The following is a 24,228-nucleotide window of genomic DNA, read 5'->3' as shown; positions in this document are numbered from 1 at the left end:
AGTAGCAGAGCCAAAATGTGAACCCAGAAGCCTGACTCTGCACTATTAACCACTTCACTTTACTGCTTTATATGAGAAACCCTAAGATCTGTCTTCAAAGCTAGTACCAGTAATTTTTTTTTTTTTTTTTTCTGAGAGGAAGTCTCGCTCTGTCTCCAGGCTGGAGTGCAGTGGCACCATCTCAGCTCACTGCAATTTCTGCCTCCCAGGTTCAACGATTCTCCTGCCTCAGCCTCCTAAGTAACTGGGACTACAGGAATGCGCCACCATGCCTGGCTAATTTTTTTTTTTTTGTATTTTTATTAGAGATGCGGTTTCACCATGTTGGCCAAAATAGTCTCAATCTCCTGACCTTGTGATCTGCCCACCTCAGCCTCCCAAAGTGCTGGGATTACAGGCATCAGCCACAGTGCCCAGCCAAGGACCAGAGATTCTTAAAGCTTTTTGAAGACATGCTTCTCTTTGAGAAACTGATATAAACCTTGGCTGTTCTCCCCAGAAAATGCAGACATGTACAGACATTTGCATTCAATTTCAGGATGTCACAAACTCGCATAAAGCCCAGGTTAGGAGCCTCAAACCCTGACTCTAATTTAGGAATTTTTCTTCCACGGCCCCTTACTCCACCTTTGTGGATGCGGCCAGGATGGCCACTTTCTACAATGTGGAGGAGGCTGAGGTGGGGGGGCCAAAGCCCTTGAGAGCCCCCATTGAGGCTCGTCAGTGGGACAGCAATGCTGAGACCCCTCATCCCAAAGAGCTGGCACAGGACATTGGTATCTTGGCTGTGTGATCAGGAGTCATGCACTTTCTTGCTGGCATGAATATCACACAGTGGAGTCTGAGCAGAATAGGGTGGGGGCAGGGGCTGTCTTGGTTTATGTTCAGTTGAGTTGGAAATTGTATGTGTGTGAATATGTTTTTGAGAAATAAATTGTATCCAGTGAGGGTCCCAGCAGGAAAGTGAAACTCAGAGGGTTTAACTGGAGAGATTTTAATGGAGGGATTTCTCTCAAAGATGTGGATGAGCTTGGGGAAATCCGAAAGGAATAAAGCACCACCTGGGAACTTGCAACAGCAGGGAGCTGATACCACCCGGGCTGGCCAGGGCGGTGGAGGAGGCAGTGCTGTTCTCTGAGTGGGAGATGGAGGGCCTGCCTGGTGAGGGCTGTGGTCCTGGAGGGAAGCAGCCCCTCCCGGAACCACGGTGCTGAGGCTGGGCAGGAGTGGGAAGAAATACCCCAACCTTTGTCTCTTCCCAACTCCCATCTGCCAGTATCTCCCACCGGCCAAACCCCACTGGAAGCCCCGGGGTGAGGAGACAATAGTGATGCTGTTCAAAGGGAAGCATCACCCGTAGGATGAAGATTGGAGCTGGGGTGGGCAGCAGGCAGCAGGAGACTCCCCAGGCTCCAAATCAGCCCAGGCCCAACCGCCAACCCCGAGAGCCCCTTCCAGGCTGGGAGGCCCATGTCTTAACAGAGGCTGGCCCCTCCTGGCCTCATTGTTGGATGTGGGGCAGGAAGACCTTGCTTGCCCAAACTGGGTTCGCAGCCTCAGCCCTGCTCTGGGCTTCCGTCCCTCTGAGGGCAGTTTGGCAACACTGCTGCCCACCTGCCCCATACATCCCAGCTCTCCTGTGTAGGGGAGCCCCAGGGAGTCACCTAATTTAGTCCCCAAAGAAGTTTCAAATCTGCCCCCACTTAGAGGGTCTCCCTGGAACTGATGGTATGTAATTAATGCTGCTTAATTGATATTCATGGAGCTTAGTCATGGAGGTTTTAGCAGCCCTTGGGAGCATCTTTTGGGGCATGTCAGAAGCTTTTTTCACTGGGTTTTGTTGCCAGGGAGAGAGCCTTTCAGAAGGCATATTCCCTCATTTCCAGGTTTCCTTCTCATTTGTACTTTTTCTTTCCTTCTGCTCAGTAGGAGGCCATCTTAGCCCCGGGGGTCAGGGAGGTCCCCTGTCACCTCCCCTGTCACTCTGCCTCCTGCCCAATTTCCATCCCCCAGCCACCCCAGTGTACACTTGCCCACCTTTCCTAACAATTCTCTAGGGCTCTGTGCACCCCGTCCTGCATGCAGATTTCTGGGCATCCTTCAGCCTTTGTTCGTCATAATTCCTGTGCTTACCAGTGTTTGGTGGTCCATGCCCCAGGCTGTGAACAGTGTGAGGATCCCCCACTCCCAGCATCCTCAGAGGCCAAAGTGTGGACAGATGGGCTCAGAATGGCTTGGAAGCATGGACAGGCACACCCCAGGAGCTGGCAGAATGAACAGGGCCGGCTGCACTCCACATTACGGGTGGTGAGGGGTTAACCCCCGCTGCTCCTTCCCTAAGCAGGATTTGCTACACAGCAGTTAGATTGCATGCCTTCCTGTGGTTCCCAGTGCTCCGGTGCTAATATCTCATCTCTCCAAGTCCCGTCTGGCTTGAAAACTCTCTTAAGTCTATGTAGAATGAAATACAGCAGCCAAATTGATTTTTTTCCCCAACGTCTCTTCAGTTGTGTTCCTGCCATCATTAATGGGGTGTAAATTGGGCCTGACAGGACCTGGTGGCGTCTCAGACTTTAAAACCCAAGTTTTAGGATTTTCCCCCCTTTGTTATTCCTTCAAGTAATGAAGGCCATAAAATATCTTCAGTAAGTCCCCAGATTGTGCATTTTGCGGTTGTTTGTGATCTGCATGTCTTAACTACCAGAGTCTTAGTAATCTGTCACTGTCCGTGTGCCTCCTTTCCTGATCTAGGAGATATTGGGGGTGGGCTTGGAGTTCCCCTCCATGTCTTGTTTCCAGGGGAACTCCATTTTCTTCTTAGGCAGAATAAATCTCTAGGGTATTCCCCTCTATTGAAGCTTCAAGTGCCATTTTAAAAGCAGCCTTGTCATTTCCCTTAATGGGTGTTTTCCTTGGAGCCTATGCTGGGGGTGGGGGGTGGGGTGGGGAGGGAAGCTGTAGAAAGAATGCCTGCTCCTGGGCTGGGGTTTATCTAAAATCTTGCAAGACGGATGCTTGGAGGTTGTTGAAGGAGGAGGGCAGTGTATTGAGAGGAAGGAGGGAAGTCCCTTCCATAAGGGAGAATTTTTCTCAAACCTGGGTGTTTACCTGGAATATTTGGCAGGAAAGCCATTAAGAGACATGTTCCTTTTGTCTGAAGGCAGGAGGTATGAATGAAGAATTCGAGCAGGAGAGGAGAATGCAGGAACTCTTTCAGAATACAGGTTATGCGTTGTAAAATTGTTATTGAATTTAGGGGGCGGGACGGGAACCCAGTCTCATTCAATTTGATGTCCTCTCTGTTGCTTGACGCATACTGGGACTGGTATAAACGCCTGTGAAGTAAACTTCATCTTTATTTATTTTCATAATGCTTGATGACTCCTCGCACTTAGATGCAGTACAAATATAATGGGCTTTGGAATTAGATATACCTGGGTTTAGGTCCCAGCTCTGCCTTGCTGTGCGATCTTGGGCAAGTTACTTAATCTCTCTGATTCTCAGTTTCTTCATTTGTACAATGGGTAATAACTCGCAGGATTTTTGTGAGAATTGAATGAGATAACTTAATGATCCACTTAACCTACTGAGCATTCAGTAGGGGCTCAGTAAATGTTAGTTTTCTTCCTTCCTCCTGCTGTAGTCTCATTCATTAGTGGTTCTCAACTCCATCTGCACATTCAATCACCGAGGGAACTTTCAAAAAGCACAGTTGTTCAGGCCCCACCCACTGAGATTTGGATTTAATTGGTCTGTGGTGTGGCTTGAGCATGGGTATTTTTAAAAGGCACCTGTTCAAGTGTATATTTTTTAAAACGGTAAAATCATGACTGCCATACAAGTATAACATTGGCACGACAAATATTTATTATCAAATCTTGCTAATTAACGAGGAAACCAGTAAGATGTTGCAACCAGTCCAAATAATTCAAACAACACACACATATAGGCGATCAGGAATGCTAAAATGAATTTACACATGGATGCAAAGTTGGTCAGTATCCATACGACACAAAATATTTAAAACCGCTCCTGGTGCATTGTGTGTGTTCGATAAACAGTAGCTGTGATGATCTAAGCCTGCGACTGTGTATTAAACACTGTGTTAAGTCCTGGGCTGCAAAGATGTGGAGAGCTTGGATTCTTCTGCTGCTCGAGAAGCTCACAGGCTAGAGGGGTAGAAGGAGACTCCGTAGATCATGCTCAGGCCTCGTAGTAAGTGCAGGAGGACTACAGGCACACACAGGAGGAGCGAGGGGTTGGAGAACAGGATGTCCAGGGAGCTGAGGCTCCAAGCATTGGGAATTGGTGCATGTGGGGGCCCATTCGGAGGCTGCCATGGTAGTGGAGGTGAGAAAGTGATGAGGCCGGACCGAGGCCACAGCAGAGGAAGAGATTTAGCAGATGAGATTGATTGGAGCATGAGACTGACTCGCCAAGGGAGTGACGGACAAGAAGATGCCAAATCTAGTGCTCCTCAGATGATTCCTCTCCTGCTCGAATTAAGAATTCGAGCAGGAGAGGAGAATGCACAAACTCTCCAGTGAGTCGGAGTCTTTCTCTGCCGCCCAGGCTGGAGTGCGGTGGTGTCATCTCAGCTCGCTGCAAACTCCACCTCCTGGGTTTAAGCGATTCTCCTGCCTTAGCCTCCTGAATATCTGGGACTGTAGGTGTGTGCCATCACGCCCAGCTCATTTTTTGTATTTTTTTAGTAGAGATGGTGTTTCACCATGTTGGCCAGGGTGGTCTCAAACTCCTGACTTTACTCTGCCGCCTCAGCCTCCCAAAGTGCTGGGATTATAGGTGTGAACCCCCGCGACCAGCCCCTCTGGAAGTTTCTAACTTAATTCAGGATAGGAGGGACACTCAGGGTAAGCCCCAGGTAACCCAAGGCCTTGCCTACCACACATGTGAGGGGCCCATGTGCTGGCATTTTCCTGGACTGCAGAGCCCCATCAAGGAAGATTGACACTCTGACACTCAGGATTATTAAGAAGGATTGACAGTCCATTTGAAATATTTTGCTTTGCACGTGGCTGTCTTACTAACTTTGAGTCTCTGGTAAATATTGTAAGTAACAGAGCCCCTGCCCTCATGGAGCACACAGTCTGGTGGGTTTTTTGTTCTTTTGTTTGTTTTTGGTTTTAGAGACAGGGTCTCTATTGCCCAGGCTGGACTGCAGTAGTGTGATCATAACTCACTGCAGCGTCACCCTCCTGGGCTCAGTGATCCCCCCACCTCAGCCTTCTGACCCCAGGTGCATGCTACCATGACTAGCTAATTTTTTTTCCTTTTTTGAGACAGAGTCTTGCTCTTGTCGCCTAGGCTGGAGTGCAGTGTGTAATCTTGGCTCCCTTCAACCTCTGCCTCCCAGATTCAAGCAGTTCTACTGCCTCAACCTCCCAAGTAGCTGGGATTAGAGGCGCCCACCACCACGCCTGGCTTTTATTTTTGTATTTTTAGTAGTGATGGGGTTTCGCCATGTTGGCCAGGCTGGTCTGGAACTCCTGACCTCATGCGATCTGCCCACCTCAGCCTCCCAAAGTGCTGAGATTACAAGCGTGAGCCACCGTACCTAGCCGTTTTTTGTTTTTTAATTGTGGGCAAAAAGCACATAGCATAAAATTTTACATCATAACTATTTGTTTATTTATGTATTTAGAGACAGAGTCTCATTCTGCCGCCAGACTGGAGTGCGGTGGCACAATCTTGGTTTACTGTCACCTCTGCTTCCCAGGTTCAAGTGATTCTAGCCTCAGCATCCTGAGTAGCTGGGATTACAGGCGTGCACAACCACACCAAGCTAATTCTTGTATTTTTAGTAGAGACAGGGGTTCACCATGTTGGCCCGGATGGTCTCGATCTCCTGACCTCACTATCCCCCTGCCTCAGCCTCCCAAAGTGCTGGGATTACAGACGTGAGCCACCGCACCTGGCTGCATTGTAACCATTTTTAAGTGTACACAGTTCAGTAGAGTTACAAATGTATTTGTATTGTTGTGAAACAGGTCTCTAGAACGTTTTCATCTTGCAAAACTGAAACCCTATACCCATTAAACAATTCCCCTAAGCCCCTTCACCCTGCCCCTGGGCACTGCCAATCTACTTTCTGCGTCAATGAATTTGTCCACTTTAGCTACCTCCCATAAGTGGACTCATACATGATCTGTCTTACTGAGACTGGCTCATTTCACTTAACATAATGTCCTCAAGTTTCATCCATGTTGTAGCACATGACTGGATTTCCTTCCTTCAGGCTGAATGATAGTCTATTGTAAATGCAGTGGTTTTAAACTTCGCCTCTCAGCCCCTCGCCCCTTTCTGAAACAAAAATTTTGCTCTACATGTCTACTGTATGGAGCAGCTATAAAAGAGAGCTGCTTGGTGGGATGGTTGGCCTGGAATCACGCCCACTCTGCCCTCCTCTATGGCCTATGGAGCCTCTGAGGAACTTGGATTCCAGTGGACCACCACCCAGTCCAGTGCTTCTCAAAGTGGAGTCCCCAGACCCACAGCATCAGCATCACCTAAGGACTTTTAAAATGCAGAGTCACAGGCTCCACTCTAGACCAACTGAGTCAGAGCCTCTGGAGTGAAGCCCTCCACAATCTGTATTCTACAGAAGACTGTAGACCAAGTCTTCTAGGTGATTCTGATGCCCAAAGATGGGGAGTGACTTGGCCTAAAGTCGTTTTCGAAGTTGACTGCTATTCAGTTTTTAAGTGCCTATTATGTACAGAACTCTAGACTATCAGCTGTAAGGGAAACCAAGACAATTAAGTCTCTGAATGAGTTAGCTACTGCTGAGGAACAAATAAGCCCAGGGCTTAGTAGTTTAAACAGCAGGCAGGAATCTGAGCGCAGCTTTGCTGGGTCCTCTGGCTTAGGGTCTCTCACAAGGTCACAATGAGGGTGTTGTCTGGCTTTTCAATCATCTCAGCGTTTTACTGGGCAAGATTTGCTTGCAAACTCACCCAGTGGTCATGAGAGGGATTTAATTCTTATGGATGGGTGGACTGACAGCCACTGCTCATCACCGGTGTTAGCCCTCCTTTCCTTGCCACCCTCTTCATCAGGCAGCTCACAACAGGGCAGCTGGTTTTATCAAAGTGGGCAAGCAAGACAAAGCAAGAGAGGGTGCCCAGACAGAAGTCATACTTGTTTATAACATAATCTTGGAAGTGACATCCTATGACTTGTGTGATATTCTGTTCAGTACAAGAGTGTCACTAGGTCCAGCCCATGTTCAAGAGGAGGTGATTACAAAGGGCATGAATACCAAAAGGTGGGGATCTTTTAGGAGGTGGCCTCCTACAGTTCCTGCCCCTACCCTTGTGTTTGCAACTGGAGAATTGAATAAGTATGCCCCTAATTGTGGAATCAATTATCAGAACAGTGGTCATGGAGTGGGCACAAGTTCGGTGGGGGCTCAGAGAAATAAAACTCTCTGGTTGGAGGAATCAAGAAGGCTTCCTGGAGGAAGTGGCATTTACACTAGGCCTTAAAGGAATGAGGATATGCCACTGGCAGAGACGGGGAGGCCAGGTGAAGGAAAGGGCCCGCTCAGGTCAGCTTGCATGGATATGGGGAGAAGTTGTGTGGGTTGGAGCCATCCTGAACATGGCTTCCACTGTCAGAGGGAAGAACGCATGCCTTGACTGAGAGGGGATGGAAGTCAGGAGTCCGGAGAGGCAGGGCTTTCATAACTGCCAGAACCAGGACTAAGGGGCCCTGAGCTCAGTGCTCTCCCCTGCCCCACCAGTCCTGCCCCCGGCCCCACCCTGAGGTTCACACTCCATCTTCTCTCGCAGTTTGGGCGCACTGAAGTTATCGACAACACGCTTAATCCTGACTTCGTGCGCAAGTTCATCGTGGATTACTTCTTCGAGGAGAAGCAGAACCTCCGTTTTGATCTGTAAGTGGAAGATGGTGCTGAAGATGCAGCCACGTGGGGAGGAAGACTACTGGGAGGTGGGACCACAGGCCTGAGGTTGAGGGAGGTGGGAGGAGCTGAGATAGTAGCAGGAGCCCAGGGTTGGTCTGGGATAGAAGTGATAATTAGCTGAAGTCCACCTGCACCCTTACCAGGAGAGATGGAAAGGGGGAGAAAGAGACAGAACAATGACCCTCCCCCAGTTTGTCTCAGTTAAGTTGGCCATTGGACAAGCTGCTTGGTGCCGGGGGATGTCCATTGAAGAAAGATCCTGAAGGCAACTGTTGGCTGTGCCTCCTGGAGCCCTTTTCTCCCCTGGTAACCAGGAGGTACCCACTGACTGCTTCCTCTGTCCAAGTGTGTTCTGGGAGATGGGCTCCTGCAGCCTCCCCTCCTGCTGAGGTGGCCTAGCTGACGGGGCTCAGGCATCTGGCGTCCATCAGAAGATGAGAGTCCCCTTCTCCTGACACTGAAGATCAGGGTGGGATTTTAGGCTTGGTGTACAGGCAGGGGAGTTTGTGGTGTTGTTTTAATGGGGTATGGAATGGTTTTAAAAGCCTTTGCCCCACAGAGAGTGGTCAGAATGGGAAAGAAGGGGCTTTGGGAACTTAGGGAGCAAAGGAAAGAACGCAGTGGAAGAAATGGCTTTGGAGGGAGTGATGGGAGGCCTTGAGACTGAGGAGAGTCAACACAGCCCATTGTAGAGAAGTCACCTGGTGACATTTTAGAGAGGGCTGATAAAAGAGTGACCAAGCCTCAGCAGGAGTCATCTGGGCCTGGCAGGCTGTTTGGCTGTAGAGATGCCAGTGGCTGGGTGGGAGATGCTGGGGGAAGGTTGCAGGTGAGGCTCCAGGTGAGCAGGCCCCAGGTGAGGGGAGGAGCCCAGCTGCAGCATCACCTGACCTGCAGCCAGCTGATGGTGTTAATTCCTCCCTCCATCTGAGTGACCAAGCCCAAGGGCAAGCTGGGCAGGCCTGGGTAAGGTGAGGCCATAAGGGAAGGTCAGAAGCCAGGTATTAGCTCCACGGGCAGCCAAGCCTTGGCTGCAAAGAGCAAAGATGGGGAACTCTGCAAGTGAAGGGAGTGAACGGTAAGGTGGCTCGGCCACCTGTGACCCAGCTGGGGTGACAGAGCTCACCGGTTTAATTTTTTTCCATTTTTAATGAGATATAACATATATACAGTGAAGTGCGTAAATTTTAGTGCCTACTCCATGATCCATTTTTACATTCATTTCCACCCCTCTGCCCATCACCCAGACCAAGGATAGAACATGTCCAGCACCCAGAAGGCTCCCTTTCATGCCCCAACCATTACTCCTAGAAATAGTCACTGTGTTGGGACCTGTTTTTTGGGGGACAGGGGCCCTGACTCAACTTGAGAACGCAGGCAGGCTTGGGAGGAACACCCGCAGCTGCCTTCATCCTTTCTCTGTGTCCCCTGCAGATACGACGTTGACTCCAAGAGTCCTGATTTATCCAAACACGTGAGTTCTGCCAGTAACTGCTCAGTGATTCCGTGGTTTCTGAAACGCCATCCTCTGGCTGGGCCAGGGGCTTTGCTGTGATGGAATGTGTGTCTGATGCTGTGTCCTGTCATTTTGGGGCCCTCACGCTTCCAGGGGTTGGGCAGCGGGGGAGGTAGTGTAGCTGTGAGCAGAACGAGTGACACTGGTCTCTTCTGTTCACTGGATATGCAGGATTTCCTGGGCCAGGCCTTCTGCACGCTTGGAGAGATTGTGGGGTCCCCTGGGAGCCGCCTGGAGAAGCCTCTCACGTGAGTGTCTGGGTTGCTTTCCCAGTGGTAGGCCAACTTCATGCCCACTCTGCTGGGGCTGACTCAGGGTGGGGGCAAAGCAATCAGCTGACTATGACTTGACTGGCAGCTGCAGGGTTATTAGGAATAAAGAGGCCCCATGCCTCCTGCTCTCACCATGGGGCTTCTAACCCAGGTATTTCAGGGGAACCCAGGCTAGGTTATTAGACCCCATACTCCTGGGAAGGCCCAAGACACCATCTAGTCTATTCCCACACTGACCCCTATCATAGTGCCCAGAGAGGGGAAGTGACTTGCCCAAGGACACACAGCTAGAAGTGGGAGAGCTGGGATTTGAACCCAGGGCTCTACTCACATAGCATATTCCTAAAATTGTTCACAGCTTGTAGGCCAGAGCTGGGTACAGTGAGGCTCCTCCCGTCCCATCCTGTCCTGACAGTCTGCATTACAGGACCTTAATTTGCTTTTAGGGAAAGGCTGTTACTCTGAAGCAGGCTCTGGAATGAGGAATCCCAAGGCTTCACACTGCGGAGCCTGAGGGTGTCTTCAGGGGTCAGCCACCGCTGGCTAGGTGTTGAGGGTGGCCTCTCTTGTCCCTATTTCTCAGGAAGTCCCAGAGGCAGGCCCCTTGCCCTTGCCTGTATAAACGATTCTCACCTTTCCCCACACTGGGAACACTGGTCACCATTCTTCGATGCCCATGTTTCTCTGGATGGCCACCCTCACACTTTGCGTTTGAATAAACTAATTTAACGGGATCCTGAGCCTTTTGATTATTTTAGATTGGCACTCATGGGCAGGACCCAGGAAAGAGAGGCCTGCAGACTGGGACAGGCATCCCGGCCACAGGGCAGAGAGGCCAGAAAAGGGAGCTCACTATCCTCACTAGCCCCTCGCTTACTTCTGCCAAGTTCTAGCTGGACGCTGTCCCCTCACCGTGACCAATTACTGCAGTGTAAACCGGGCACAGTGGCTCATGACTGTAATCCCAGCACTTTGCGGGAGGCCAAGGCGGGCAGATTGCCTGAGCTCAGGAGTTCAAGACTGGCCTGGCCAACATGGTGAAACCTTGTCTCTACTAAAAATACAAAAAAATCAGCCTGGTGTGGTGGTACACACCCGTAGTTCCAGCTACTTGGGAGGCTGAGGCATGAGAATCACTTGAACCCAGGAAGTTGCAATGAGCCGAGATTGCACTACTGTACTCCAGCCTGGGCAACAGAACGAGACTGTCTAGTAATACTAATAATAACTGCAGTGTGGGTGTGAGTGAGTGCGTGTGTGTGTGTGTGTGTGTGTATTCTCTCTTCCAGATCCTTGCCCGTGACCTCCCAGTAACTCGTGGTAACTTCAGGGCCCTTGGAAATGTCTGCTTGCCCCCCAAAAGGTCTCATTTCTGGGTTCCTAGAAAATAATGAAAATAGCTGTCATTTATTGAGAACAAGGGGGAAATCCCTGTTTGGGGGTCCTCTGTGGCTGATAGAATTTGAGGGCCTCTTGAAAAAAAGGATACAAAATTTACATTCATATTTGCTAGGCCCCTCCCTCTTAGGACACATTTCTAACACTTTTTGTCATTTAAATTCTTTCTCTAGGAACATCTGCCCCATGCCTACGTCAGCGTTAACCACGTGCTAAGTACGGCACACCCATTAGCATCCGCTCTTTCCAGTAGCACCTGCACCCATGGCTTTACCTGAATTGCCAGGTTGGAGGTGCCCTGAGAGGAAGCTGTCTGTGCTTCCCAATGCCCAGCTGCCCGGGCCTGAAGCCACTAGTCATTTGGGTCTGTTTCCTGACTGCTGTCACCTGCTCTGCCATTGGTGACAGGGAACAGCTTCTGGGAGTGGGGGAGTATTGAGAGAGACTTCCTATGGAGATGGCTTTTGAAACTGAGCCTTAAAGGACAAGCAAGATCTAAAATACAGAGGTTGGCGGGACATGGTGGCTCATGCCTATAATCCCAGCACTTTGGGAGGCCGAAGTGGGAGGATCACCTGAGGTCAGGAGTTTGAGACCAGCCTGGCCAACATGGCGAAACCCCATCTCTACTAAAAATACAAAAATTAGTCTGGCATGGTGGCGCATGCCTGTAGTCCCAGCTACTAGGGAGGCTGAGGCAGGACAATTGCTTGAACCCGGGAGATGGAGGTTGCAGTGAGCTGAGATCATACCAATGCACTCTAGCCTGGGCGACAGAACCAGACTCCATCTCAAAAATCAAATTAAATTAAATATGGAGGTTGATGGCAATGTTGGAGGAGGAGGCAGACCTTTGACCCGCATCGAAGGTTTCATGTGTCTAAGTGTAGTTGCCTTTCTGACTAAACTCTGTGAGCGGCTCCTGTTTATTGAGCATCTATTTTGGGCCAGGCATGAGGGCCAGTGGTGTTTCGCTTGTGCTAGTTTGCTGGGGCCATTGTGGCAAATACCTCAAACTGAGTGGCTTAAATAACAGAAATTTATTTTCTCACAATTTTGGAGGCTAGGCAGCGAAGATTAAGATGTCAACAGAGTTTGCTTCTTCTGAGGAAGGATGTCTTTCTTCTTTCTCGTCTCTCTGTGTCCTCATCACCTCTTCTTTTTTTTTTTTTTTTTGAGACAGAGTTTCCCTCTTGTAACCCAGGCTGGAGTACAATGGTGCAATCTCAGCTCACCGAAACCTCCGCCCCCTGGGTTCAGGCAATTCTCCCGCCTCAGCCTCCTGAGTAGCTGGGATTACAGGCATGTGCCACCATGCCCAGCTAATTTTTTGTATTTTTAGTAGAGATGGGGTTTCGCCATGTTGACCAGGATGGTCTCGATCTCTTGACCTCGTGATCCACCCGCCTCAGCCTCCCCATTACCTCTTCTTATAAGGATACCAGTCATTGGATTAGGGCACACTGCTGTAACCTCATTTTATCTTTTTTTTTCTTTTCTTTTTTTTTTTTTTTTTTTTTTGAGATGGAGTCTTGCTCTGTTGCCCAGACTGGAGTGCAATGGCACAATCTCAGCTCACCGCAACCTCCGCCTCCTGGGTTCAAGCAATTCTCCTGCCTCAGCCTCCCGAGTAACTGGGATTACAGGCACACGCCACCATGCCCAGCTCATTTTGTGTTTTTAGTAGAGACGGAGTTTCTCCATGTTGGTCATGCTGGTCTCGAACTCCCTACCTCAGGTGATCTGCCTGCCTCGGCCTCCCAAAGTGCTGGGATTACAGGCGTGAGCCACTGCACCTGGCCTCATTTTACCTTAATTACCTCCTTAAAGACCCTATCTCCAAATACAGTCACCTTCTGAGGTCCTGGAGATTAAGATTTCAATACACAAATTTTGGGGGATACAGTTCAGCCCACACCATGATCTCATGTGATTCTTCTAGCAGTCTCCCCATCTCACAGTCTGGATGGGGAGGCTGGAAAGGGAGAGCTGGGGTTCCCAAAGTGCAGTATGCACCAGCGTCACCACAGATTGCTGGGCTCCACCCTGCAGAGTGTCTGCTCCCGTGGGTATGTGGGTCCGGGCTGGGCCTGGGAATTTACATTCCTATTAGTAACACATTCCCAGGACATGCTGGTGCTGCTGGTCTGGGCATCCCACCTTGAGAACCACTGAGGGAGAGGAACTTGCCCAGAAGAAGGACTGTGCTTGCTCTGGCGGGTGGCTTTGATCCTGTTTGAATGACTTCGGGAGGAGCTGCTTGTCTCCAGGCATCTGGATGCCAAGTGCTCTGGCCTGTCTGCATGGGGGTGCCCAGCTCATGGCATGCTCTCTCTGCCCCTCTCTCTCTGCAGGATAGGCGCATTCAGCCTGAATTCCAGGACGGGCAAACCCATGCCAGCCGTGTCCAATGGGTAGGTCACCAGATATCTCTGCCCTGGAGTCCCTAGACATTCAGCCAGCTCTGCAAAGGAGGCCTCAGAGTCTGGGCCTCATCCCTGCTCCCACCACTGTGAATTTTACCCCAATCCGGGGACATAGAGTTCTGGGTTCCTCCTTAGGCACCCAGGTGCTTTGCACCCTGGACAGAGCTCCCCACTCAGCAGCTGGCCCCTCCCCCATCCCAGTTAGAGCTTGGGCATCTCAAGCCCCAGTGCCTCCTGGGACTTCAGGGAGCAGGGTGAGGCTTACAGGTGGGGGATGTTTTCTAGGAATCAGCGGGGCTGGGCACTCTCCATTCCCTTCCTCTTTCCCTGGTCTGGCTTCTCTCAGCCCCAACCCCCACCCTTTTCTCTCCCTCTTTACTCCCCTCTCTTTTTCCACTCCCCTCTGTTCCCCTCCCTTGTTTTGGCTGCTGGATGTCCGCCTCCTCCTCACCACAGAGTAGATCCAGCTGAATCCCCACTTTTCACATTTGCTCGTTTGCTCGCCAGCTGTGGTGGGCCAGCCTCGCTCTGCTACCCTGATCCTCTGGTTTCGGTTGCCCTCATGCAAATGTGGGCAATGCAGAGCCTCCCCCTCCTTCCCTCTGCTTCTTTCCTGGTTGGGGAGTTCCCACCCCGGCTTCTTTCTCACACCCACTTGGGCTGGGGGCGGGGGAATGCAGGGCAGGGAGCCTCTGCCTGGAGGGGCCTCTGCAGAAGGGCATTTTGTTGGGGTCTGCAGAGCTCCCCTGGCCTTCCCTGAGGGCTCTCAGAAATTGTGGCTGCAGCAGCTGGATATGCCCCTGGACCAGCTGCAGGTGGGGAAGGGGCCTGCAGGGGGCCCGGGAGAGCATGGATGCTAATTCACCTGGAGAGTAGAGAAGCAGCAACTGGGGAGGCAGCCGGAGTCAGACAGAGATGCAGAGACAGGGAGGGAGAAAGAGAAAGGGAGGCCAAGCAGGTGGGAGCAGGTTGGGGCTGGAGAGGAGGGAAAGAAGTATCGGAAATAGAAGAAGGACTCAGAGGCAAAGAGAGGAACAGATGGAGAAGCACAGGGCGGAGGAGGCCGGCGTGGAGGATTCTATCTCCTGGGCAAACAAATCATGTCTTTACTACCATGGAGGACCAGACCAGGGGGTAGGGAAAAGCTTTGAGGCACTCAGCTCAGCTGCCCAAGTCTAGGGGGACAAGCTGGCAAGCACTGTCCCCTGTGCATGGCAGCAGATGCCCCAGATGTGGCCCCTGCTCTGCTCACCTCATTTGGAGAGATCTGGGCTGTCCTGTCAGTCCCCCAGGGCCAGCTCCCCTTCCTCCCCTGCCTCCTCTGTTTGAGAGCCTCTCCCTCCAGGAGCTGGTGCTGGGAAGAGCTCCATCAGTGGTTCTCAAAGTGTGTTTTACAGACAGAATGCTGGTGGCCCTGGGGCTGGCCTGAGGTGTGAGGCTGGATTTTACCAGTGTTACACAGTTGTGAAGCAAAGGGTGTGGGAGGGGGATGCTGCTCACTGCTGGCCTTCTCTGTGCCAAGCGCTGTGTGTGTATATTAGTATCAGTAAAGTAGATGCTATAGTCACACTCATTATACTGGGGAGAAAACTGAGGCTCAGAGAGGTTCAGGAATGAGTCCAAAGTCACAGAGCTGCTGGACAACCCATTTTCCTCTCCCTCCCAGTGGCCCCTGGCTACCCTGGGACTCCTCCGCCTCCGGCTTAGTCCCAAACATCAGAGTGGGCCGGGCTGGTGCCTGAAGGAGGAGGTCCCATCTAACCAGGGGAAGAGGTGATTCAGGTCTCCTGAGTAGAGCCCCAGCCCAGAATCTTGCCCTCCCAGAGGGATGTGCTGGGGTGGACTGACTTCATGGACCTTGACCTGGTTGCCCATTTCGCTGGGTAGCTGTACAGTCGGCTGGGATCTCTCACCCCAAGGGAGACCCCAGCCAAGGCATTCAAGGGGAGGTAGCCATGGGAGACAGCCTGGGCAAGCTGCCAGCGAGGGTCCACCAGCCCTCCTGCCTTCCTCCCTCCCATGACGCATCAGAGTGGCTCAGAGCTGGACTGTCCCGGGGCTCTGGGGGTCAGCCATGTGTGAGGTGGGGTGGCTAGCCCATGAGGTCTTTTGCCCACAGAAGTGGTCTTTGGATGGAAAGTTTGAGAACCACTGGTCTGGAAGCCTCCGGGTGAGTCTGGATGCTTTTCCGATTCTAGGACTTTCACTGCAGGCACGACCCTTCCTGGTGGGCTCTCTGGGAGCAGGGGGTGGGGCAGCTCCAGGCCTGGGGACCCGGCCCCAGGAAGCAGTGCACGAGGCCACACTGCCACAAGGATTTCAGGAGACTCTGTCTTCTCAGGGACATTGGGGCAGGTCTGCTGGATGGCGGGCGGAGGAGGTGGATGGGCAGGGGGCTGATTGAAGCAGTGTTCAGGTTTATGGCTCTGTCTTTGTCTGGCTTTCCATTCTTTCATCTTCTCCTCTCCCAGTGGAGTCCCAGGGAAGAAATGTGGCACCATCATCCTGTCCGCTGAGGAGCTCAGCAACTGTAGGGTGAGTGGCAGAGGACTCCGGCACAGGACGTGGTCGAAGTGGGTGGTGATGGCGGTGACAGAGTGCAGGCTGGCCTCCCTGAGACCCTGGAGGGAACTGAGGATAGACAGGGCTCCTGATGCTGACCTGGCTGTCACAGAATTCTACAACATCAGAGCTAGTGGGTGTTTTCCCTTTTTATAGCTGAGCAGACTGAGGCCCAGAGAGGAGAAGTAACTCACCCACAGTCAGCAGCAGAGCCCAGCTGAGCCCGGTCCCCTGGCTCCCATGCCAGGCCTCTCTCCCTCCCCCCCATCACAGCCATCACTCACGTGTCCTTCTGCCAAGACCGCCTTGGCACCAACACTGTGGAAGCAAAGGGACCTTTTCAGCCTTGAAGGGAGCCTGGGTGCTTGACATTTAGCTGTCATTTTTCACTTTCATCTCTGGAGTCAGCTGACGCCGTGCACAGAGTGGATGGAGGGAGTGTGTGTGTGCGTGCACGTGTGTGTGTTGGAAGAAGTCTGCAGTCCCAGGCAGCCCTTGGTTTGCTTCTTCTGTAGGACTGTGGGGGCGCAGGAGATGGGGACAGCTGAGCACACCAAGAAGGGGCTCAGGAGATCTCATGGTCAATCATAACGATAAGGGATCATAATGGTAATGATCAGTATTTGTCTAATAATGGGCGCTTTACGTAAGTTATCACTGCTCCTGTCAATCATCCTGAGAGGTGGTTACTAAAATGTTACTCCCATTTTATGGCTGAGGAAATTGAGGCTCAGAGAGGCAACATCCCCTGCTCAAGGATGATAAGCGGCAGAGTCATGATTCTAATCCAGGTCAGCCTGATTCTAAGATCTGGGCTCAGCCTCGAAACCACCATCTAACCTAAGAGCGACTCTTAGGTTAAATGGGGGATACAGCAGGGAAAGTGGTGGGGCTTGGGGAGGAGAGGAGGAGGCTGGGACAGACGCAGGGATGGGCAGGGTGCAAGCGTAAACAGAGCCTGGGCTACAGCTTCCCATCGGGCTGGGAAGGGTGACCAGGAGAAACAACATTTTCCTACCTTCCTGGGAGGTCAGTGCTATGGATCAGCTATTGATCAATATTTACCATACTAGAAATTGAAACAGAATTTTTAAAATGTATGTATTAATTCCTTTAATAATAACAATAGTTGAACCCATTATGGGTCAACATAAATCACAGCTATTTTGAAAAACAATAACTCACAATAGTCATTTAGTGAGAAGAGTGGCCTTGTTTTACATTTTTGCAAATCTCTTTAATGTGTGACTTCACGGAAGACATCTGGATTCTCATAGCTGCTTCTGTAGTCAATCTGCTGTGAAATCTCCGTCAGATAACCTCCGGAAAACTCTTCACCTTAGCGTCATGATGAAAATAGTTTTGGTCGGGCGCAGTGGCTCATGCCTGTATTCCTAGCACTTTGGGAGGCCGAGGCAGGTGGATCACGAGGTCAGGACTTCAAGACTAGCCTGGCCAAGATGGTAAAACCCCATCTCTACTAAAAATAAAAAAAAAAATTAGCTGGGTGTGGTGGCACATGCCTGTAATCCCAGATACTTGGGAGGTGGAGGCAGAGAATTACTTGAACCCAGGAGGCGGAGGTTGCAGTGAGCTGAGATCAAGCCACTGAACTTCAGCCTGGGCGACAGAGAGAGACTGTCTCAAAAAAAAAAAAAAAAAAAAAAAAGAGGCCTGGCGCAGTGGCTCATGCCTATAATCCCAGCACTTTGGGAGGCCGAGGCGGGTGGATCACGAGGTCAACAGATCGAGACCATCCTGGTCAACATGGTGAAACCCCGTCTCTACTAAAAATACAAAAATTAGCTGGGCATGGTGGCACGCGCCTGTAGTCCCAGCTACTCGGGAGGCTGAGGCAGGAGAATTGCCTGAACCCAGGAGGCGGAGGTTGCGGTGAGCCGAGATCACGCCATTGCACTCCAGTCTGGGTAACAAGAGCGAAACTCTGTCTCAAAAAAAAAAAAAAAAAGAAAAGAAAAGAAAATAGTTTTGAGCCCCACAAATCCCCTGGGGCTCCGGGTCCATACTTTGAGAACTGCAGGTATAGAGTTATAATAGTGTTAGAGAGCATTAATTGAGTCATTATTCTGGTCCATACACTGTGCTAAGTGGCTTACATGTATTGACTTATTTATCTGATGTATTATAATATATAATGTAGTATGATGTGTTATAATATCTGACGAATTACGGTCCTCATTAATTTTCCTCACTTTTATAGATAAGGAAACTGAGGCGCAGAGAGGTTAAGTGACCTGTACAGGGTCACATTGTCACTGAGTAGAAGAGATTTGACACTGGGCAGTTTGGTTCTGAGAACCAAGGTCTTCCACCAGTGGGCTGTGGTGTTAAACTCTGTTTTCAAAGGCTCCGGGGGAAGAATAAGTCACGTGAACACAGACTCAATAGGGCAGGGCAGCATAGAGATGACCAGGGAAATTCATATGCAGCTGCTCATTCTGGCTGCTCTGCTCACCCGCATATCTCAGTGGATCTGAAGGCATTTGACGGCGGGAATGAACCCCACTCAGTGTGCATGCCCAGGGCAGGACTCGGGGTGCAGGAGGTGCTCCCGAGGACCTACCACGAATAGGTGACTGAATGTGTAGGAAGCACAGACCGAGTGTTCAGCAGCAGGTGATGAAGAAAACCACACATGGGTCGGCTGAGGATCTGGACACCACTGGGTTCAAAGGGAGGGAAGTCAGTTCCCTGTGGAACAGAGCTGGTGCGGCCCCCAGAGCCTCGTTTTCCACCTGTAGCTTGGCGCAGATAGGGTGGCGGTGAGAATTAAAGGAGCTCATGAATGTGAGTGTGGCCAACAGATGCCTAGGAAAGGGTGCATCTGAATTCCTTGAACCTAAATTCACTGTTTCCCCAAGCTTCTAGCCCAGCTGGTGGCTTCCCCCCTAGTTTATAACTAAATAAAGTCATATAAGTGGAAGCGCTTTGAAAGTTCCTTTTTTTTTTTTTTTTGAGACAGAGTTTTGCTCTTGTTACCCAGGCTGGAGTGCAATGGCACGATCTCGGCTCACTGCAACCTCCGCCTCCTGGGTTCAAGCAAGTCTCCTGCCTCAGCCTCCCCAGTAGCTGGACTACAGGTGCGCACCACCATGCCCAGCTAATTTTTGTACTTTTAGTAGAGACGGGGTTTCACCATGTTGACCACGATGGTCTCGATCTCTTGACCTTGTGATCCACCCGCCTCGGCCTCCCAAAGTGCTGGGATTATAGGCGCGCTTTGAAAATTCTAACACTCTAGACAATGCTGATGGCCTTTACTGGTCAAGCATTCCAGGGGTTGGTAAGCAGTCTTCGGTTTAATACCTACCAGGTGTTAAACCCTCCCTCTTCCTCCTTCTTCCCCAACCCTCCCTACTCCTTCACCCAGGGATGGCCGCAGTTTCCTTGATTTAAGCTGTTCCAGCCCCAGGGGTCTATGTCGGGGGCGGAGAGCGCCCTCCCTTCCTCCTGAGATTGTCAGCTCCTTTTCTTCTGGGGCATCTTTAGCTGAGTTCTGTCTCTCTAGAATCCTTGCGAGGAAAAGAGACTAATTCCCAGCATCTGGCTGAATTAAAATAATTACATCAGAACAGCTTTGCTTCGTCTTTCCAGCTCAGCATTCAGTGGGAGGATCAAAGGAAGAGGGTGGGGTCTGAGAGCTGATTTTTCACCAGAGCAGGGCTTCCTGCTCAAATGAATACATTTTGCCAAGTAGACAAACCCTCTCTTCATCCACGGGGACAGTGTGGGCAGGTGGGAACTGGCAAAGGATTAGAGTGGACTCCAGCCTATCACCAGCATAGTGTGACAGGTTATGGAAAAGCCTGGTTCATCTGGAATTTAAATGCCAAGGAAGTTCCCGCAATCAGAATTTGATCCAAATACTATCAGATGGTACTTGATGTTGACCGTGATGACGTTGGTCTCCCGAAGGGCCTTCTGAATCACTCAAGGTTCAATTCTGCTCAGCAGTAAAACGATTGTTCCTGCTGGCCAACATTAGTTTACCAAGACTCTCCTATTTAGATTTATTTGATTCTGACCGCAGGCAGGGCTTGGGGGCTGGGGGACTGGGTAGGTGTGAGTGACCCTGTTCTATGGATTCGGAGAAGTTAGTGGCCTGCCTAAGATTGCTAGGATTCTATCTCAGGCCTTGGACTCCTCATCCTCAGAGTCTTTCCCTTACCCATGGAGCCTCAGGCCCTCACGATGCAGGGAACAGTCACCAACCTTCCATTCCTTCTGGGGCCCAGTTGCCTTCAGCAGGCAGGCTGGCTTTGAGCAGTGGAGGCTGGGGTTCACGCCTGCAATCTTAGCACTTTGAGAGGCTGAGCAAGGCAGGAGAATAGCTTGAACTCAAGAGCTGAAACCAGCCTGGACATCACAGAGAGACCCCCTGCCCCCCATGACCATTTCTACCAAAAAAAATTTTTTTTGAGACAGGGTCTTGCTCTGTCATCCAGGCTGGAGAGCAGTGGCGAGATCTAGGCTCACTGCAGCTTCTGTCTCCTGGGTTCAAGCAATTCAATTGTCTCAGCTTCCTGACTAGCTGGGATTACAGGCACCTGCCACCACGCCCAGCTAATTTTTGTATTTTTAGTAGAGACGGGGTTTCACCATGTTGGTCAGGATGATCTCAATCTCTTGACCTCAGGTGATCCTCCCGCCTTAGCCTCCCAAAGTGTTATGATTACAGACATGAGCCACCATGCCTAGCTGTACAAAAATATTTTAAAAATTAGCAGGGCAGGGTGGTACGTGTCTGTGGTCCCAGCTGCTCAGGAGGCTGGGGCAGGAGAATCACTTGAGCTTGAGAGGTCAAGGCTGCAGTGAGCCATGATTGTACCACTAAACTGAAGCCTGGGGGACAGAGTGAGACTGTGTCTCAAAAAAAAAAAGAAAAAAGAAAAAGAAAAGTAGAGGTTGTTGTCGATACAGAGGGTTAGATAACTCTTTGCCCTCCACTTCCCAGCTCCTTATGTTCTCCTAGACCTGTCAGCCACCAGACCCGCCTTGCTCTGGAGTCCGACTTCCCTGCTCAGGATAGTACATCCTTCCCACTTCCTAGTCAGGTCCCTCCACACGACTGGCTGGCCAAGCCAGGATGGTGGTGGCAGTGATGGAGGAGGAAGGGTGTGCCTCATCTCTCTCAGGCAAAGAGTTGGAACTTCACACCATAACTGGCCCTGGGGCCCTCCCCACACCTTAGCTGTCACCAGCTGGCTCATGTATTCATTCATTTCAGTTCAGAAAATGTGCTTTGATTGAGTCCCTGCTCTCTCAGAATTTTTTTTTTTTCTTGAGATAGAGTCTCGCTTGTCGCCCAGGCTGGAGTGCAGTGGCTCAATCTCAGCTCAAGCAATTCTCCTGCCTCAGCCTCCCGAATGGCTGGGACTACAGACACCCACCACCACACCCAGCTAATTTTTGTATTTTTAGTAGAGACTGGGTTTCACCATTTTGACCTGGCTGGTCTCAAACTGCTGACTTTGGAATCCACCTGCCTCAGCTTCCCAAAGTGCTGGGATTACAGGTGTGAGCCATCATGCCCAGCCTCTCTTCCAGAATTTTTAATTTAGTGTGAGAGATGGAAATGCCAGCCAGCAATCACACTACAGCAGCAGCCCTCAGCCCTGTCAGATGCAGTGCCTCTTGTTACAACTCTTTATCACATTTTGACTATCCTGAAGGAAAATGTGTAGACACTATGTAATATGCCACTATATACAGACAGGTGGCAGAATGAGCTCTTGTAGTTACCTGGGGAAGATTAGTCCAGGCAGGGAGAACAGCCTGTGCAAAGGCCCTGGGGCAGGAGGGAGTGATGAATGATGAGTAGGAAAGATGAGACCGTAGGTGGCGATGGTGAGAGTTGGGACCAGATTGTATGGGATCTCATAGCAGGAGAACAAAGCAGTCTTGACCCCACATCGAAACTTTCATTGTTCTAAAGGCAAGCTTGTGGGGGGCCAATTTCTCTACCTGAGAGATGAGGGAAGAGGGAAGAGCCATGGGAGGGAGGGAGAAGGAAGAGTCAAGTGAAGAGGGGAGGTGGCGAAGGTTTTCTGAGACTCGGAAGGATGCAGGTTGATACACAGGAGAGATGCGTGTTGTGGCTGGGACTGATATGAGCATACTGTGTTACCAGCATTCAAGCATCACCCTTCCTTAAGGTTAGTTTGAAATTTTTCGGTCTTAGAAATAAGTTATCTGGCTTTAAAAAGCCAAAACAGAACAAACACATTTTTCCTGATGCTAAAAAAATTAACATGTTCATCATGGACAAGTTGGAAAATACAGAAAAACATAAATAGCACAGAAAAATCACCCAGAGATAATCACTATTGACATTTTGATGTGTTCCCTCCAAGGCTTGCTTTCTGAGTGTCCATGTACATAATTTTTCTTATAATTGATATAATACGGTATCTAGTTTTACAGCCTGCCTTTCTGATATCATTATACATTTTTAGAAAACATGTATTTAATGGCTGTGTTATTTCTCTATTGTATGGATGGGCTATAATTGATCGAAGATGTTCTTTTACAGGAAGCAATGTAAACAATACTGTAGTGAACATTCTCATATGCAAATTGTTCTGTTTTTCTTTGGAACTTCAGTTGATGGATTTTGGTTAGTAGCCCAGAAACACAAGCTCAATGAGTGGGAGGGGAAACGGTCAATCTGGGGTTTTCAGCTTCTGAATGACCAAATCAACAGATGCGCAACTGATTGGATTGTTTGGGAAGCTGGTCATTAAGACAACAGAGAAAAGCCAGCTTGGCCTCAATGTGGTTATTAGAATCTATGCAGAAAGACAGGCCCAGTCTCTCAGACCAGCTTCTGTACCCACCATCTGTGTGTGAATAACCTGCGGCCTGTGCGGTCTTGGCTGAGGTCAGGGGTCTCCTGCTTCTGCGGTCCCATCCCATGAGCCCAGCTCCAGCCTCCTCTTCCTAAAGGACCCTCCTCACAGAATCACCCCCAGCTCCAGCTGTGTTTCCTCCGGCTGGAGTGCTGAATTTCAGAGTTGGGGCTAATGATTCCTTTTCTTTTTCATCGATGTCTTCTTTTTTTCTGACTAAAAAAGACAATATGTTAGATCTAGGAGATTTGGAAAATCCAGCGCATTTTAAGGAGAAGACAGTTAAAGTGCCATGGCCCTACTGTCTATCTAAAAGTGCTACTTTTTATTTTTTATTTTTGAGACAGCTCTGTCACCCAGGTTGGAGTGCAGTGGCGTGGTCTCGGCTTCCTGTAACCTTTACCTCCGGGTTCAAGCGATTCTCTTGCTCTCAGCCTCCTGAGTAGCTGCGATTACGGGTGTGCATCACCACGCCTGTATTTTTAGTAGAGATGGGGTTTCACCAATTTTGTATTTTTAGTAGCGATGGGGTTTTACCAATTTGGCCAGGCTGGTTTTAAACTCCTGACCTTAAGTGATCTGCCCCCCTCGGTCTCCCAAAGTGCTGGGTTTGCAGGCATGAGCCACAGCTCCTGACCTAAATTTTTTAATTGTTATTTTTTTTAGAGATGGGGGGACCTCACTATGTTGTCCAGGCTGGTCTTGAACTCCTGGCCTCAAGCAATCCTCCTGCCTCAGCCTTCTGAGTAGCTGGGATTCCAGGTGTGAGCCATTGTTCCTGGCTTTAAAAGTGCTTCTTAGGGCATGTCTGTGGTAGGGCACCGTAGTTAAGAACTTGGGCTCAGGATCCGGACCAAAAGCCATTGCTTACCAGCTAGGTGGCCTGGGGCAAATGACTTTTCTGTGCCTCTGCTTCATTTAAAATTGTCATATTCTGTTTATTATAGCTTCTGCATTGATTTTGATTTTTCAAATGTCACATTAAAATTTTTTTTTTGATCACAGATTTGGGGCTCCCTTTCAATTTTGCACTCACCTCTTGTTCTGAATCTGGAAGCTGCTAGTGACACCCAACAGCCTTTTTCTGTTCTCCCCCTGCTGGGGTTGCTGCCCAGTCCCCAGCCTTCAGCCCACCTGCTGACCTCCGAGTCTGACCTCTAACCTTCCTTCACAGCCCCCTTCAGGGCAGGGAGGGCTGAGCTGCCCGAGCAGGCCAGGCCACCCTGGAGAGCAAGGCTGT

General features: G+C 50.3%; 1 protein-coding gene across 8 annotated transcripts in view; it reads left to right on the top strand.

The window, feature by feature from the left end:
* Nucleotides 1-24,228, top strand: part of CPNE5 (copine 5) — a 100,930-nt gene that overhangs the window by 32,530 nt on the left and 44,172 nt on the right. For 4 of the 8 annotated variants that reach the window (XM_035295488.3, XM_078369072.1, XM_078369071.1 and 1 more), the window contains 6 exons: nucleotides 7,812-7,915; nucleotides 9,380-9,419; nucleotides 9,633-9,709; nucleotides 13,486-13,545; nucleotides 15,677-15,727; nucleotides 16,029-16,092. In XM_035295488.3, coding sequence (XP_035151379.1) covers nucleotides 7,812-7,915; nucleotides 9,380-9,419; nucleotides 9,633-9,709; nucleotides 13,486-13,545; nucleotides 15,677-15,727; nucleotides 16,029-16,092 — 396 coding nt within the window. The remainder of the gene's footprint in view (nucleotides 1-7,811; nucleotides 7,916-9,379; nucleotides 9,420-9,632; nucleotides 9,710-13,485; nucleotides 13,546-15,676; nucleotides 15,728-16,028; nucleotides 16,093-24,228) is intronic. The other 4 variants (XM_035295489.3, XM_078369074.1, XM_078369073.1 and 1 more) reach the window with 2 other exon arrangements.

Source organism: Callithrix jacchus, chromosome 4, assembly GCF_049354715.1.
Source record: "Callithrix jacchus isolate 240 chromosome 4, calJac240_pri, whole genome shotgun sequence".
NCBI lineage: Eukaryota > Metazoa > Chordata > Mammalia > Primates > Cebidae > Callithrix > Callithrix jacchus.
The sequence above is the reverse complement of the archived record's forward strand: the minus strand, read 5'-3'. Positions and strand labels throughout refer to the sequence as shown.